The 18,144-nt window shown below is 43.2% G+C and overlaps 1 protein-coding gene across 2 annotated transcripts in view; it reads right to left on the bottom strand.

Annotated features, from left to right (window-relative positions):
- Nucleotides 1-18,144, bottom strand: part of CSF3R (colony stimulating factor 3 receptor) — a 71,128-nt gene that overhangs the window by 27,575 nt on the left and 25,409 nt on the right. Inside the window, exons 4-9 of one of the 2 annotated variants that reach the window (XM_066592032.1) lie at nucleotides 14,006-14,284; nucleotides 8,615-8,738; nucleotides 8,325-8,509; nucleotides 7,510-7,655; nucleotides 4,932-5,085; nucleotides 3,504-3,586 (exon numbers count right to left, since the gene is read on the bottom strand). In XM_066592032.1, the coding sequence (XP_066448129.1) occupies nucleotides 3,504-3,586; nucleotides 4,932-5,085; nucleotides 7,510-7,655; nucleotides 8,325-8,509; nucleotides 8,615-8,738; nucleotides 14,006-14,284 (971 nt within the window). The remainder of the gene's footprint in view (nucleotides 1-3,503; nucleotides 3,587-4,931; nucleotides 5,086-7,509; nucleotides 7,656-8,324; nucleotides 8,510-8,614; nucleotides 8,739-14,005; nucleotides 14,285-18,144) is intronic. The other variant, XM_066592039.1, reaches the window with a different exon arrangement.

Here is an 18,144-nt window from a genome sequence, read left to right on the forward strand (position 1 = left end):
GCCTGTCATCCTTTCAGCGTGTATGGCCTGAGGAGGAGGAGGAGGATCCTGAAAGTGATCTTCCTAGTGAAGACAGCCATGTGTTGCGTACTGGTACCCTGGCACACATGGCTGACTTCATGTTAGGATGCCTTTCTCGTGACCCTCGCGTTGCACGCATTCTGGCCACAACGGATTACTGGGTGTACACACTGCTCGACCCACGCTATAAGGAGAACCTGCCCACTCTCATCCCCGAAGAGGAAAGGGGTTCGAGAGTGTTGCTATACCACAGGACCCTTCCGGACAAGCTGATGGTAAAATTCCCAGCCGACAGCGCTAGTGGCAGAAGGCGCAGTACCGAGGGCAAGGTAGCAGGGGAGGTGCGGAGATCGAGCAGCATGTACATCCCAGGCAGTGCAACAGTCTTTAAGGGCCTGGACAGCTTTATGGCTCCCCACCAAGACTGTGTCACCGCTCCCCAGTCAAGGCTGAGTCGGCGGGAGCACTGTAAAAGGATGGTGAGGGAGTACGTAGCCGATCACACGACCGTCCTCCGTGACGCCTCTGCCACCTACAACTACTGGGTGTCGAAGTTGGACACATGGCCTGAACTAGCGCTGTATGCCCTGGAGGTGCTTGCTTGTCCTGCGGCTAGCGTCTTGTCGGAGAGGGTGTTTAGTGCGGCTGGGGGAATCATCACAGATAAGCGTACCTGCCTGTCAACCGACAGTGCCGACAGGCTAACACTCATCAAGATGAACAAAGGCTGGATTTCGCCAGAATTCTCTTCTCCACCAGCGGACAGCAGCGATACGTAAGCAATACGTAGGCTGCACCCGCGGATGGAAGCTACGTTCTCTCTCACCATCCAAAACGGGGACATTTCTACTTCATCAATCTGTGTCTAATATTCCTCCTCCTCCTCCTTCTGCTACTCCTCCTGAAACCTCACGTAATCACGCTGAACGGGCAATTTTTCTTAGGGCCACAAGGCTCACTCAAATAATTTTTCTAAACAATTTTTAAAAGTTTCAATGCGCTTAAAAGCGTTGGAACTGTAACTTGAACCAATTTTTCGTTACACTGGGCTGCCTCCAGGCCTAGTTACCACTTAAGCCACATTAACCAAAGCGATTAATGGGTTTCACCTGCCCTCTTGGCTGGCCATGGCCAATTTTTGGGATGTACATTAGTACTGTTGATACAGCAATTTTTGTGGGCCCTCGCCTACAGTGTAATCAAATTAATTTTTAGCCCACCTGCATTCCAGCTGACGTTACCTCAGCTGTGTTGGGCAATGCAATGGGATATATTTATGTATCGCCGGTGGCTTCCTGGCACCCACCCAGGCTGTGGGTCCACAGGGAATTATAAATGCATCTGTTTCCACTTGTAAAGAACCCCAGTCTGACTGGGGCATGCAGTGTGGGCCTAAGCCCACCTGTATTACGCACGACATTACTACCTCAGCTGTGTTGGGCAATGCAATGGGATATTTTTGTGTACCGCCGGTGGGTTCCAGGGAGCCACCCATGCTGTAGGTGCACACGGAGTGTAACCTACATGTGTCCACTTGTAAAGAACCCCAGTCTGACTGGGGCATGCAGTGTGGGCCGAAGCCCACCTGTATTACGCACGACATTACTACCTCAGCTGTGTTGGGCAATGCAATGGGATATTTCTATGTACCGCCGGTGGCTTCCTGGCACCCACCCATGCTGTGGGTCCACAGGGAGTTTAACCTACATGTGTCCACTTCTAAAGAACCCCAGTCTGACTGGGGCATGCAGTGTGGGCCTAAGCCCACCTGTATTACGCACGACATTACTACCTCAGCTGTGTTGGGCAATGCAATGGGATATTTTTGTGTACCGCCGGTGGGTTCCAGGGAGCCACCCATGCTGTAGGTGCACACGGAGTGTAACCTACATGTGTCCACTTGTAAAGAACCCCAGTCTGACTGGGGCATGCAGTGTGGGCCGAAGCCCACCTGTATTACGCACGACATTACTACCTCAGCTGTGTTGGGCAATGCAATGGGATATTTCTATGTACCGCCGGTGGCTTCCTGGCACCCACCCATGCTGTGGGTCCACAGGGAGTTTAACCTACATGTGTCCACTTCTAAAGAACCCCAGTCTGACTGGGGCATGCAGTGTGGGCCTAAGCCCACCTGTATTACGCACAACATTACTACCTCAGCTGTGTTGGGCAATGCAATGGGATATTTTTGTGTACCGCCGGTGGGTTCCAGGGAGCCACCCATGCTGTGGGTCCACAGGGACTTCACAATAGGGAGTTGTACCTGCCTGTGTCTATGAATTAAAAAGCCCGGTCTAACTGGGGCATGCAGACACCTTGACAGAATGAATAGTGTGTGGCACATAGGTTCCCCATTGCTATGCCCACATGTGCAGCTCCTGATGGCGGTGGCACAGGATTCTATTTCTCATTGCTTCTGTACAGCATTGTGGGCTATCGCCCCGCCCCTTTTAAAGAGGGTCGCTGCCTAGCCGTGCCAACCCTGTGCAGTGTGTGCCTGCGGTCCCTCGTCATGGCAGACGCACTTCTAAATAGACATGAGGGTGGTGTGGCATGAGGGCAGCTGAGGGCTGCGCAGGGACACTTTGGTGTGCGCTGTGGGGGGGAGGGGGGGCGGTTGGGCAGCATGTAACCCAGTAGAAGTGGCAGTGGAGTGTCATGCAGGCGGTGATTGTGCTTTGTTGGAGGTAGTGTGGTGCTTAGCAAAGGTATGCCATGCTAATGAGGGCTTTTCAGAAGTAAAAGTTGTTGGGAGGGGGGGGGGGGGCACTCTTGCCGGTATTCTGGCTTAATAGTGGGACCTGTGAACTTGAGATGCAGCCCAACATGTAGCCCCTCGCCTGCCCTATCCGTTTCTGTGTCGTTCCCATCACTTTCTTGAATTGCCCAGATTTTCACACATGAAAACCTTAGCGAGCATCGGCGAAATACAAAAATGTTCTGGTCGCCCATTGACTTCAATGGGGTTCGTTATTCGAAACGAACCCTCGAACATCGCGGGAAGTTCGTTTCGAATAACGAACACCCGAACATTTTGGTGTTCGCTCATCTCTAATTAGATAGCATTTATTTTAAACAATTACCAGTGTATGTATTAGCAAACAAGTGGGTCCTCAAAGTTGAGAGCTACTACTGAGTGTGAGATCCTCCTTACTTATGTCCTTATGCCCTTAATAAGGGATATTCATAATTTTCAAAAATTAACTTAATGAACCTCCCTGAACAATATTACCTAACATAGAAACTGTCACGGGACTGTGCACAGCAACCAATCACAGCAAAGCTCTCATTTTTCCAGAGTAGATTAGGAAATAAATGCTAAACCCTGATTGCTTGCTATGGGCAACAAGGCAAGTTTTTTACCTACTCAGTTTTGATAACTAAAAAGGCCCAATATTTCAAATTATAGTCTTATGATTCTATTTCTTATATTGGTAAAATCATAAAAGTCAGATTAGTTTATGTACATATAACTGTACCTTCCACATCAGCTGAACTTTCAGTAGACTGTCATGTGTGAATTCCAATATCCTCCACCATGTCTCTAATTTTCCAGTTGGAACTAAAATGATAATAGTGTTTAAAATAAAAATATTTTAATGTCAATAGGAAAGCTGGATAGTAGGAAGTTAGGACAAGAAGAGTACTAAAGCCTGAACATTGTTACTGGCATAAAGGTATGACAATACTATCACTGAAAGAAAAAAATTTGCTTGTATATTTGTTTGTTTTTCATAGACTCCTGCATGCCTTGATGGCTCTTAACTAGAGATAAGCGAACGTACTCATTTCGAGTAATTACTCGATCGAGCACCGTGATTTTCGAGTACTTCCGTACTCGGGTGGAAAGATTCGGGGGGCGGCGGGGGAGGCATGGCGGAGCAGGGGGTAGCAGCGGGGAACAGGGGGGAGCCCTCTCTCTCTCCCTCTCCCCCCCACTCCCCGCTGCAACCCCCCACTCACCCACGGCGCCCCCCGAATCTTTTCGCCCGAGTACGGAAGTACTCGAAAATCGCGGCACTCGGGTGAAAAAGGGGCGTGGCTGAGTACGTTCGCTCATCTCTACTCTTAACCTAACCTGCTACACATAGTTGGTATGGCTGGAATGTGGCATCACCATCAACAAGGCCAGTCAATCAAGTGCTGTGGTATTAACTTGGAGTCCCACCAGCAATTACATGTAGCATGCTCAAGTATAGGCTCACTAAATCATTTCTTCACCTATGCTGCATGGTGGAAAAACCAAAAATGTTGCTTACAAACACGTTTTACAATGATCACTCTTTCCAGGGTGAAATTATATATCACCATCAATAAAGCATAGTGGCCCAGAAAAAGAAGTGCATGAGGTCTCCATGCTGTTCCCAAGGACAATTTTATGTTGGATGTTCCAGGGGTTTTCAAGAAGAACAAAAAATTATTAATCAGATTAAAAAAACAAAAATGAATTATTGCTGACGAAAGTGTTAAAAATTAATAAATCATTAAAAAAAAATGGTGGACGCTTATCTTTACCTCTCTAATTGGCCAAGGACAATGAGTATTTCTAAATAAGAAATGCTATTAGAAAATAGGCTATATATATACAGTAGATACATACCCAGGCAATATCGGGCATATAAATTAGTACTTGAAAAAGTTGAGAAAAGGAAGAAGATGGCCATCAACAATATGGATGAGTACTATTCGAGAAATAGTGTTCACACCATTGGGGAAAAAGCCAAAGACTCCAAAAACTACTCATTGCAGGAATCAAAACTGACTAATTGGGCTTACTAATAATTATGCATGCAATAGATTTTTACTTTGCATGATCCGCAAATATATAATTTATATATCATTTCATACTAGGTTATCAGAACTAGTAAGTTTGCTTATTTCCACTTTTTCTAAATAACAAAACTTACCTGATTCCATAGTGGTAACACTGGTTGTTGGTCCCCACTCACTCCACTGCCCTGTTAGATTTTTACGGACACAGCGAATCTGTAAATCATATTTTGTACCAGCTAGCAAGCCACACTGGTCCATTGTTTTCACATCAGTTGATATCTCTACAGGCTAGGGACAATGAATATGATGTTAAGGAGATTACTTTACTTATTGAAAATAAGTTATTTTATGTTTTTTTTATGCATTCTTTTTTTGAAAATTAAACACGTTCAAAGTGTATCCACACTCTCAGGTGATTGTTTAGCTGCCATGTGTTCACATGAGGAGTAGCAGCATTTCTAACTATTACATAATTTTGATATTCTGCAGTTTTCCTTCTGCAGGCTGTATATATAATTTAACATTTTCCAAAGAAAAGAGCTAGTAGATGAAAACTTGTGACTATGATTTTTCCATCCGGGCAGGCTGGGCCAGGGGGCAATAAATGTTTAGGACCGTCTAGGCTTTACTCTTAGGGCTTAGTCACACGGGCGCATCGGCGCCCGTGTTACTGCAGGAAGGAGACGGCCGTACCTCAAGATGGACGTCTCTCTGCAGCACCAGGAGAAAGAACATGTGACCGGCTTCATTGCCGGTCATGTGTTCTTTCTTCAGCGCTGCAGAGAGATGTCCATCTTTAGGTACAGCCGTCTTCCTCCTGCAGTGAGGGCTCATTTCACGGGCGCATCGGCGCCTGTGTACGGGTGTCGATGCACCCGTGTGATTGAACCCTCAAAAGTCCAGCTGCTGGATAGCTTACACTATGTGCATTTTACACACAAACAACTAACCTCTGATGCTGTATGCTGTATCGCACAGCCTGACATCACTCCTACCTCTGGCTCCCGTGTTCACTGTACTCTGAGTGTTGGAGCAAGAGGAAGGAGTGAGATTATGCTGTGCGAGACAGTGTGCAGCGTTGGAGGTCAGTCCTGTGTGTTTGTATGTGTATAATACAGATAGTGTAAGACAGGGACATAGCTAAAGACACATGGGCGTGGGTGCAAAAGTTTGGCTTGGGCTACCTACTGCCCTGTTACCCCAGCAGCTACTTTTAATGTCCACTGGCCATGGTCCGCCCCAAGAAAAACATGCATTATATATAATCAGACAGCATATCTAAAAGAACATTTACAACATGGTGGCTTGCATACAGCAGCTCAGAACTAGTAACATCTATATAATGCAGTCATCGTATAACAGTCAAATGTATATTCTTCATAGTGATAGTGATTACAGTGACATCTTTCTTTGGTATTGTCCACTTATCACTCTGTATAGCTGCTACTTGAGTACATTTTATGATGACTGTATTATTTAGTGGTATACTAGAGCTAAACTGCTGTGTCTATGTGTCTATAAGCTAGCTATGTGTAATTGTTCTCAGTAAGAGAAACCAAGTAATCTTGTACATATGATGCCTTTTAATGGTTAACAAAAATCTATAATGATATAGCGAGCTATTGAACCTACTCAGGGTCCTTCCTCAGGCATTATGGAACAGATCTAAAGAGGCATTTATGTAAAAACATATACACATGATCACATGGGAGGGCACAGACATAGTGAACTTAATTTGCACCTAGATAAATAACACAGACAGGATAAAAGGGCATATATGTTGTGATTAACAGCACCTACATAAATACCAGGGAGGGGTTGAGCATAACAGTAAATTAGTCCAGTGACAAGGAATATGAAAGTTTATAGGTCAGCGTGTTATCTCTGCTCTGGATTTCTCATGTCTAATAATGGAACAATACCTCTGCAGTGCCACCTATTGGATGGCAGCATTCCTTCAACTCAATGTACAGCTTAAACAAGTCTGCAAAGCAATGATTGGGAATAGGAAACCAAGCCAGAAAACCATACACAGACAGCTGTTGCAGGGTGTTTGCCCCTCATCATTGTAAAATCATAATTCTACTCGTAATCACAATCTCCACTGATGGAGATCCTCAGAGATTCATATAGTTTCTGATGGTATCAAAGGTGTTTACAAATTACAGAAATTGTTATATGTTTATATCTATTATTTTTTCGAGAAGATAACAAATTCTGAGTTTTGTTATGGGGCCCCATGAAATATTTGTATACCTTGCTACTACTTTCTGCCTGCTCACTTCATAGATCTCCATTATGTTGTGAGTCCTAGTCAGTAGTAATGATAAGCAATTAGTGGAATAAATCAGTTTGTCAGGATCGTGCTGATTTGACCAAAATCATCATTAATAAGGCTGGCCAATTCCAACTACCATTAAAGTCAATGAAAGTTAAAATCGATTTCACTAATTTGCCCTCCAGAAGGCAGATTTGGCTGAACTGATCATATGCTCAAGAGTTTCTCTGGCTGCACTAATTTTTAGTTTAGTATCAACATTGCTCTTTTTGAACTTATTTAAATGGTTTGTTGGGTTCATGAAATGATTGATTAATTGGGATATATTTTTCATATTGGCATGGACTTTGGCCAATTATGAGGGCTAGGAACTTCAATGTTCTGGCTAGTGAAGCTCCTTTAGAAAAATAAAATTGAGAAGTACTAAGACTTACCCTAGTCCACTTCATCTCTGTAGGAATTTTGTAGCGAAGCTCACATCTCATGCCTGTTAAAAAGTCTGCTTTTCCAAATGTCCATTGTATTGTAACACAGTCTTTATGAGCTTTAGCATCTTTAATTACTATTGGCTCAAGCTTCACTGAAATGGAAAATGCAATTACCTCAGAACATGCCATTCAAAGATACAAGACTGTATATTTATTCTTAGTGATACCTTATGTATAGCTGACATATTTCACTCTAGTAGAGAATCCCAGTGCTTGATCTTAGTCCCAGCTGGCCAATTTGTGTGACATATTCATGTATAGGTCACCAACGCATCCATTTATGTGTGTACCACCCACTGTCCATTTAGAAATAGTTCATTTAAAGCTAAACAATTTGTCGTCTCTTGTGTAGATGTTTTTACACATTAGAGGCAATCCTTGTATCTGCTATAGAGATCATGGAAGACCAAGCTCACGCTGGCTCAATACCCTTTAGACATGGGAACTTTCAACTTGCATGTCCCCCTTACTCTCTTCACTAGTAAAAACATCTGTAAATGAAAGCTGACCATCTCCACTAAATGGATTGTCAACAAAATTAATGATAAAAAGCTAGCATTGTGGTATGAAACTAAGAATTTATCATCTTAATGTTTACTTTGTAGCCCCTTAAAATGATGCAAAGATGTATAAAGACACTCTACAATTATTGAACGCTAGTAAATAAATATATTTCCGTAATCAGCAATGTTCTTAATTATAATACAGTTAAAGAGCATATGATAAAATATATAGCTGTTGTCCTACTAGGAAGAATGTACCTTCCTGGAATGGGATTAGACAAAGAGATGAGGTAGCAGATCCGATCCTGTTTTGCACTGTCACTCGTACAGCCAGTTCCCTTGTATTGTAAAAATATTGACGGGAAATGGTACAAAAGTTTTCCCCCTTTAAGGCATTACATATGTATTCATTGCTTGTAGGAGTTCTACAATTGTTCTCGGACCTGCAATATTCAATTAAAACAATTTATAAATGTAAAACCTAAAAGTGACATCCACAGGTTAGAAAAAGAGGGCAATGTTTTTCAGTATTACATCTGATTACTTGCCTGACAGCTGACAGTGTGACGTTTTCTGCCAAGAGTGGGTCCTTCTGAAGTTGCCACGTGCAGTTCACAAGGTTCTTTGTAATGCTCATTAAGCAGCTGAGGTTGGTTGGTGGAGTTGGAGGGTCTGTAAAATTGTGAAAGTAGTGACATAAATATAAAAGTAAAGTTAAGGCTCTTTGATATGCAACGATTATCACTCAAAATTCTTTCAAGTGTCCGAAAGTGAGCGATAATCAGTCATGCACTATTCGTTCACTTGTCATTAGCAGTGGGTTTTTAGCCCGCATAAAAAACATCCCTCGGCATTCAAAAGAAATTCTAATCAATGCACTCATTGTGATTGCTTTGCATACACAATGAGTATGCTGTTTACTCATAGCGGGAGCATACAATGGAATTCTCCTGGCCAGATAACTCTCGCATAAACACACACCCAGCTGAGCAGGCAGCTGCTTAGGCTAATGAGGGGAAAAAAAGATGATCATGTGTGAGTAATTGTATGCAGAAATGTTGGTAATTCATTCAATTGTTCATCCTTTTAAGCTATAATCGTAGTGTGTAAAACGGCCTTTAGCAGTGATACCCTTCAATAAATTGCTGACAAAGATTTGCATACTAGCAAGATTAATTTGCTCTCAAATCCAAGATCTTGGGGATCAGACAATATTGATGTATACCAGGACCATGGGCGGAGCGTCAGGGGGTGCTGGGGTCGCAATGGCAACCCGGCCCTTGAGCTTAAGGGGGCCCCGAGGTCACCCTCCCACCATTAACAAACATACATTCATGCCGCGCTGTCAGCTGTCCAGTCCAGCCGACAGGATGAGCCAGAGAGGAAGCCGGGGAGGGGTGAGAAGAAGAAGGGGCCACGGGGGGGATGCACGGCACAGCACTGTGTAACAGGATGATGTCGTCATCCCCCTGCTAACACAGTGCACGTCGGCTCCGTATGTGCCCTGCTGCTGCTGAGAAGTGACAGGGGTCACGAACTGCAATTCATTCAGGTATGTGTGCTTTTAGGTGGATCATTTGCTTAGTGGGGAGGGCTTTTGGACTGAGGGGCAGCAAGGGTTAAAGTTTTGCTGCTCTGCTACCTGAATGCTGCTATTGGACAGAGTGGGCTAGTGGGGAAGGGAAGGGGACAACTGTGTACAATTCTTTTTTTTAGATCATTATATATATATAGCATAAAAAGTCATACAATTTTATATAATTTTGTTCTGGCCCTTTTAAATTGAAACGGACCCACTAATGAGCTGAAGATTTCTTTTCCACCTTCAGAAACCCACCACTATCAATGTTTATTGTCAGGGGAAGCTGCAGCCAGTCAATTTAACCCCTTAGGCCGCCTGCAGAGGGCGGGGTCGGATCCGGCTGCAAGAATTCTCGCAGCGGGACCCGACCCGAGCCCCTGCAGAGAGCAGCGCAGAACTCACCTCTCCCGCAGCCCCAGCTCTTTCATGTGGCGGCTGCCGGCGCATGCGCAGAGCGGAGCTGGCGGCCGGTGAGTGACGTTTCTGTGCGGGGCTCTGCAAGCCCCGCACAGAAATAGAGCATGCCGCGATTTGTTTGCCGCGCGACATTTCGAGCGGCCAAGTCGCGGCCGTCTGTAGAGGATTGCGTTTGTTAACGCAATCCTATGGCAGCTTCCAGGGGCGGAAATTCCGCGGGAAATCCCGCTGCGGAATTTCCGCCCGTCTGCAGGCGGCCTTAGTACCAAAGCCTCTTTGCGTCTTATTGACTAACTTTTTCAGTTCTTTTCATCGTCGTAATCCAAAAACCATGACTTTTACATTTTTCTGTCAACATAGCCGTATGAGGGCTTGCTTTTGCAGGACAAGTTGTATTTTTTAACCCTTTAGGCCTCATGTCCATGGGCAAAATAAGAATTAAAATCCGCAGCGGATTTTAACTCTTCTTCTGCCCGCGGATCCGCACCCCATAGGGATGCATTGACCACCCGCGGGTAGATAAATACCCGCAGATCGTCAATAAAAGGGATTTAAAAAAAAATCTGGACCATGCTCCATTTTCATGTGGGTCTCCCGCGGGCTTCTATTGAAGCCTATGGAAGCCGTCCGGATCCGCGGGACACAAAAATCTGATTTTACTCACACGCTCCGGTTCTTCTCTTCTCCGCGGCGCCATCTTCTCTCAGTCGCGGCTGGATCATTTTGCTTCGGCCCGGCGCATGCGCGGGGCACGTCACCGACGTCATCATGCACATCCGCCGAGCCGAAGAAAGAAGATCCGGCCGCGACGAGAGAAGATGACGCGGCAGCGAAGGAAGTATCCGGAGCGGATGGGAGGTAAGTTAATTCTGATTTATTCCTCTTTTCAGCGCTCATGTCCGCAGGGCAGGAGGGACCCGCTGCAGATTCTCCATGGAGAATCTGCAGCGGATCTGATTTTCCCCGTGGACATGAGGCCTAAAGGACATGGCCTATTTTGGGCTTAAGAACGCAACGATTTTTAGCAGATTTTTATCTCCATTTTTCAAAAGCCATAACTTTTTTACTTTTCTGTTGACGCGGACGTATAAGGGCTTTTTTTTTGCGTGGCGAACTGTAGTTTTTGATTGTGCTATTTTTGGGTTCATAGACTATATTGTAAAACTTTTATTATTTTTTTAATGATAACAGGGAGAGAAAACGCATCAATTCTGCTATAGATTTTCGGGGTCTTTTTTTTTACAACGTTAATCATGCAGCATAAATGACACAATACATTTTTTCTGCGGGTCGGTACGGTTACAACGATACCAAAATTCTAATATTTGTTTTTAGGTTTTTCTTCTTTTCTGTAATAAAAACCCTTTTTTTGGAAATCTTTTTTTTCTCTATCGCTGCATTCAAAGTTCTGTAACTTTTTTATTTTTCTATGTATGGAGCTCTATAAGGGCTTATTTTTTGTGAGACAAGCTGTAGCTTTTATTGGTACCATATTGGGGTATTTATGGCTTTTTTGATCACTTTTATTGCATTTTTTGGAAGGCAAAATGCTAAAAATTAGCATTTTGCCTCTGTTTTTTTAGCTTTTTTTAACGCTTTTTGCCGTACAAAATAAAAAGCATGTTCAACTTTTTGTACACGTCGTTACGGATGCATCAATACTAAATATGTGCCATTTAAATTTTTTTTACCTTTTTTATGCTAATATGAGAAAAAGCACAAAAAAAGTTATTTTCACTTTTTTTTTTTCACATTTTTATTAGCTTTGTTTTACACCATCTGTGTCCCTCTGAGGGACTTAAAGCACTGCACTGATAATCGATGTGATAAGGCATGGCAAGACTTCTGTCCTGCCATGCCTTATCACTTATACAGCAATCCTAGGCACTGGCAACACAGGAATGCCAGTATCTGGTGTCCTGTTGCCATGGCAACAGGCCGGGCTCTCTACGATCTATATAGATCACAGCAGGAAAGGGGTTAACAGCGGGGGACGCATCTCCGATGAACTCCCGCTGCTGCAGCGGGAGGCCAGCTATGAAGACTTCAGCCAACCACAATCAGAGCTACCAGCAGGCGGGGATTTTAAATCCCCGGCTGCTGATAGCTCAGAACTACAGAGTCGGGGACAGCGCCAGAAGTCGCAGCTGAGCCCCGGCAGCTGAAGGGAGGTGAGTATTGTTTTTTCTTAATTTTTGCACTATTTTAAATGGCTTTTTAGGGAAGGGCTTATGAAGAAGCCATAGACTGGATGCCATAGACAGGATGCCGGCAGCAGGATTCTCTACCGCAGCTGTCATGTGTGACAGCTGCGGTGGAGAATTGAAGAATTCCCTTTGCTGCATCTGCCACAGATGTGGCAGAAGGGAATTCTTTTTGAACTAGCGTCAGTGAAGGAAACATCTGCCGCATGCGGCAGATGTGTTCTTCATGCCCGCTGGGGTCACAGCAGTGGCGGAGGGGTAAGTTGTTTTTTTTGTTTTTTTTTGCACTAAAATGTTTTTTTTTCAGGGAAGGCCTTATATGTAAAGCCCTTCTCTGAAAAAGAATGCAGGGGGCCGGCAGAGCATTGTTTTCAATGGAGCCGCCGGCAGCAGCCACGGCTCCATTGACAACAAGCATGCAGCTGTGTTCACGCATGTTTTTGCTCGTACCTAGGTGCGGATGTATGTACGCACCTAAGTACGCACAAAAACACGCTCGTGTGAACCCACCCTTAATGAAAATAAAATAAGTTTATATTTGTAAGCTTTTTCCGTATTATTACTGTGTGTGTGTGTGTGTGTGTGTGTGGGGGGGGGGGGTGTCGAGCTGTGGAGGGGGGGGGGGGGGCAAACTCAACTCTTGCACCCGGGCCCACAAGCCTGTAGGTATGCCCCTGACCAGGACATATCAGTATATGCTGTGTATCAAAGAAAGCAGAAAGCTAAGTCCACAGTTCAGAAAGCTACTATAATATGATACATGTCTAAGGCTCCAAATTGCGGCTGTATATATTGCATTCTAGTCAGTTGATACATTCTTCATACATACTTCATGGTCAACATTTCTGAAAAAGTTTGGTATTTTTCTTTTTACAATTTTACACACGCATTCTCAATTGCCCAAAACGCCACTTCCTATGTGATAAATGTAATGTAATTAATAAAATTAATTTAAAATTTTACTTAAAACAACTTTTAGTCGTTTTCAATGTTTTTTCTACCAATAATTTTGTTGCACCACAATTGCGTAGATGATTCTGTTGTGTTTCTGTAACATAACTTTAGTGCATTGTGACAATCATGTGATACAGTTAATGTGTATGTAGCTATATACGGTACTTTTTAGATACTTATAGCACTTAATTTATACATTGATTATTTCACTTTTTTATGACAAGAGATGCACTACTATTGTATATCGCTCAGCTGTCTCATTTTCAGAACCTTTATCTTTCACCCTGCAATATCGTAACCATCTAACATTCTTTGGGCACAGCTGATCAACTTTGCTCACAGGTCATATCGTCCATCAGCACATCTACACCATCTCTGCAGCACATAAGCAGCAACCCCAAGTGTGACTAGTTTGGGCAAAACTTTTATGTCCTGGGTCGTGAGCACAGCTGGGAATGAACTATAAGGAAGATAATACTACAAATATCTAGTCCACACTCTGCAGAAAAAATCTGCACAAAACCTATGCGGAAATTGCAATGCGGTGCAGATTTTAAATCCACAGCATGTCAATTATAGCATTGCATTTTAATGAGGGAGATGAATTCCACACCAAATGGTATGTTTTTTATGTAGATTTTTTGCTACAGATCAGTTATGGAATGTCTACTGCGGACATCTCACAGCAAATCCGTCCTGTGTGGATGTACCTGCGAATGTAGACTGGCAATGTATAGGCACATAATGAATAGGTGGAACAGCATGTTAAAAATGAAACTCACAGCCAGCCTTAATGCTGATTTGGTCTATGAGCTGAAGTCCATCACTAATGCTGATATAGCACTGTAGCAATCCTGAGGTCTTGTTGAAGCTTGGAAAGTACATTGAACCTGCACACGCCTCAACATTGCTGTATTGATTACATGAGACAAAATCATCATCTAGCTTCCAAATCACATCAAATTTCCTATTTCTGAAGAGAGGGCAATCACAGGAAGCCGACAGAGGGGAACCAATTAGAATGACTGAAGAAGTTACATTAATGTGACAGGACTGGACACCTAAAAAAGAGATAATATAATGCAATATGACAATTGTATGATATTAAAAAAACATTATGTGAAGTATATTTACAAGAAAAGGCACTGATATTAAAATATATTTTACAGGTTATGATTCAACAATTGGTCGTATAAAAACAACCAGAGATTCCAAGAAAAAGGAAGAAGATGGCAGGAGTATAACAAGTCTGCGTGCAGCTTGATTTTCAACAAATCTAGTTCCTGTGTCTGAGTTGAGTCCCAGAAACGCTATCTTTTATCTTTAGGGAGAGGAGCTAGATGGTGAGTGAGGTGACTCAAAAGGCCATTCATGTTCCTCTGGGTAATATGCAAATAAGGGAGATGGAATAATTCCCAGTCATTGTTGCAAGGCTTGTATAAAGAGTCGAACTTTGGCTTGAAGGAATGCTGCCTTCCAATAGGTGCGCTGTGGAGGTATTATTCCATCTCCCTTATTTGCAAGTTGAGTCCCAGAAACACCATCACATAAGTCCTCTGAGCAAGAGGAGAAAAAAAGGGGAAGAAACTGCCCAAATTGTAGCCCATTAGGGGAATTAACAGGAATCTTATTTATATAACTACGTAACAGTCATATAGGTAGATGCAAAAAGAGAGTAGCGGGCTGCCTTCTTGTTGGAAGCTATGTGATTTCCACTATTTGTGTCCTTAGCATTGACAAAAAATTCCTATGGGAAAGAGATGATCAAATATGTAGGGGGTTCGATTAGGCTATGGAGAAGATTCTTAAGTCACTCAAGCACCTAACTACATGCTCTCTTGTTCTCTCAGTGCGGTAGCTTCAAAAGAAAGTTTAGACAATTTTTTTAACAAAATAATAATATTTCTTCCTTTCAGAGCAGAATGTTTCATGCCTCATGGCAGGGGGCAGGGGGTTATTGCTCTGGGTCAATGGGGAGTAACAAGTATCTGAAGTTTGCCTACACTCTTTTCCTCATCCATGTCTCCGTACGGCACTGTATTATTCACACTATTTTTTTGCGAAAGGTTTCTATATAAGTAGAAACCTCTTCTGTCTGCTTCAGTATAAAATCAGAAGCATACAGAGGTACCTGTGGGCTGCTAAACTTGCTCATTACCTTGCTGGAACTTGTGTGAAGCTATAAGACAGCTATGTGTACTAGGACGCGGCCCCCTTTTTTTCCATTTTCATTTTTTCCTCACGCCTTTTAAAAAATCGTAACTCCTTTATTTATCCATCAACGTCGCTGTATGAAGGCTTGTTTTTTGCGGGACGAGTTGTACTTTTCATTTATACTATTAAATGTTGCATATAATGTACTGAAAAACGTTTAAAAAATTTAAGTGGAGTAAAATGAAGAGAAAACGACATTCCGCCATTTTTCGGTGCGTCTTGTTTCTACGGCGCACAAACTGCAACAAAAATGACTTAATAACTGTACTTATTGGGTCAGTACGATTACTATGATACCATACTTATAGCGTTTTTTTTGCTGTACTAACTTTATTTAAGACATTTAATTTTTTTAAATTATTTTCTGCCACTATTTTCTGTGCGCAATAACCTTTTTAGTTTAATGTTAACATAGTTGTGCAAAAGCTAATTTTGTGTGATACATCCTGTACTTCCCGTTGGTACCATTTTGGAATACAACTTTTTAATCGCTTTTTATAGCATTTTTTCTTGGAGACAGGGTGACCTAAAAAGTGCATATCTGGCATTCTTTATTTATTTTTCTTACGACATTCACCGTGCGGGGTAAATAATGCATTACTTCGATAAATCGGAGTTTTACAGAGGCAGTGATAATAAATATGTATTTTTATTTTATTATTTAGATTCTTTTATTGTAAATATGGCAAAAGGTTTTCTTTTTACTTTTATAACTTTTTTTTTTAACAATTAGTAAAACTTTATTGTTCTTATTTTTACTTTTTTTTTAGTTCCCCTAGAGAACGACAACCAGCAATGCTTTGATCGCTCCTGCAATATGATGAAAAGCAATAGCATTACATTATACTACAATCTGATAGGCAGCCTATCAAGCCACCCCACAGGCCTAACAGAAAGCCCCCGGCTGCCATGACACCAGCACGGTTACCTGCGATCTCATCCCGGGGGAGGGGGCGATACCGCTGTCAGAATTGACAGCGGCATTTAAAAGATTAACAGCCACAATCCACCACCGGGTGTTGGCTGTAATAAACAACCTGCACCCGCGATATATGAAGAGAGATAGCTGCGCGAATGTCTAATCTGTAGGTAACATATTATAAAGCAGAAGGAGCTGAACAGATTGATGTTTTATATTGTGGGAAAAGATTCAGTATAACGTTTTATAACTAGTTTTTCAATTTTACTTCCTGCTCAGGAGTCCAGTGGGTGGTCCTACTCAGTGATTAACCGCTATTTCTTTATGCACACTTATGCCGGGCTCACAAGATCCGTATCTCGCATAGTGCAGGCTGTTATTACATTGCATACTGGCTGCATGCCACCCATGGCCATGTACTACTTTGGGGTGTATGTGCGCATAATATGCGCCAAGATAGAACATGCTGCGATTTTTCTTGCATGTGTATTTCACGCAATTTGTGTGATTGGTAACATGGCCGCCTATGGGAGATTGGTACAGCATGTTTTACATGTGGAATATGCAATACTGACACACTTGCGTAAGCCTGGCCTTACATACAGAGGGCTGTCATTTTTGAAAAAGTGAGTTATTTTTATTTTGAGGCTATGGAAACAATGTCCACACTGTGAAGATGGCAAAGTTACATTTTATCCAATAATGCCCTGCATGCCTGAATGGGAAGCAAAACATTGCACTTTCAAGGCTATTCGCATGACCGGCTGCAATGTGAGAGCTTCAGATACAAAAATCATCGAACAGTGCATACATGCTGTTCCTGTACTGTCCTATTTTTACAGAGCCCCATTCACTGTATGCCTTGGGGCTCTTTCACACAAGCGTAGACAATTTTCGATTGGCTGTATCATGGCCACAGTGCAACCGAAAAACGTGTGAATGAGAGGCGGCCAAGTCACGGCTGCATCTCCCGTTTGTGCGCCCATTCAGACGGCCCGGGTCCAGTGAGTATACTTCAAGCCCTGGATACCGTCAGGCAGGGGGAGACAGTTTAGCTCTGCTAAACTGCCTCTCCTTTTCTGCTCCCTCGCCAAATGGCTGCAAGGGGAGGGGGCAGGACGGGTGGGAGCTTAGTAACTGGCTCCTGCCCTGTCCCGCCCCCAACAACCAGCAAGGGGTAAGGAGGAGGAGGGAAGGGGGTGGGAGTTTAGCAGACACGGTGCTAAACTCCCTCCCACCTCCCTTCTCCGGAAGCTACCATAGGCTCACATAGGAGTCTATGGGAGCTGCCATTGTATTTCGGCCAAAAGAACTATCTTTTCTGGCCAGCGTAAAAACGCCCGACTGGAATGCACACCGTATGCGCTATCTTTGCCGGATGGACATTTTTATGCCACGGGAATACGCCCATCTGAACTGATGCATTGTAAACCAATGCATAACATGGGCAGCGTATATTGGCCAGCTGTGAAAGCGAGGCCAATATACGCTTGTGTGAAAGAGCCTTTACTCTTGTTCATTAAAATGGATGAGAATGGGACATGCAGTGATTTAAAAAAAAAGCTGTAAATAGCCTTAAGAGAAATAGATGGGTGCACATGGAACGAAAATACAAATGGACACTTAAAAGGGTTCTGTCATCAAAAAAGAATTCTATACTTACCTATTCCTCCCCATTAGTCTACTTACCAGATCTTCCCCTTCCCCATCTTCTCCTGTCTCCTACAGTCCTGGGAGGGAGGGGCATCACTTCCTGTGAGGTTACATACATTCACAGGCAGTCTCCTT

This window comes from Eleutherodactylus coqui, chromosome 1, assembly GCF_035609145.1.
Source record: "Eleutherodactylus coqui strain aEleCoq1 chromosome 1, aEleCoq1.hap1, whole genome shotgun sequence".
NCBI classification, from domain to species: Eukaryota; Metazoa; Chordata; class Amphibia; order Anura; family Eleutherodactylidae; genus Eleutherodactylus; species Eleutherodactylus coqui.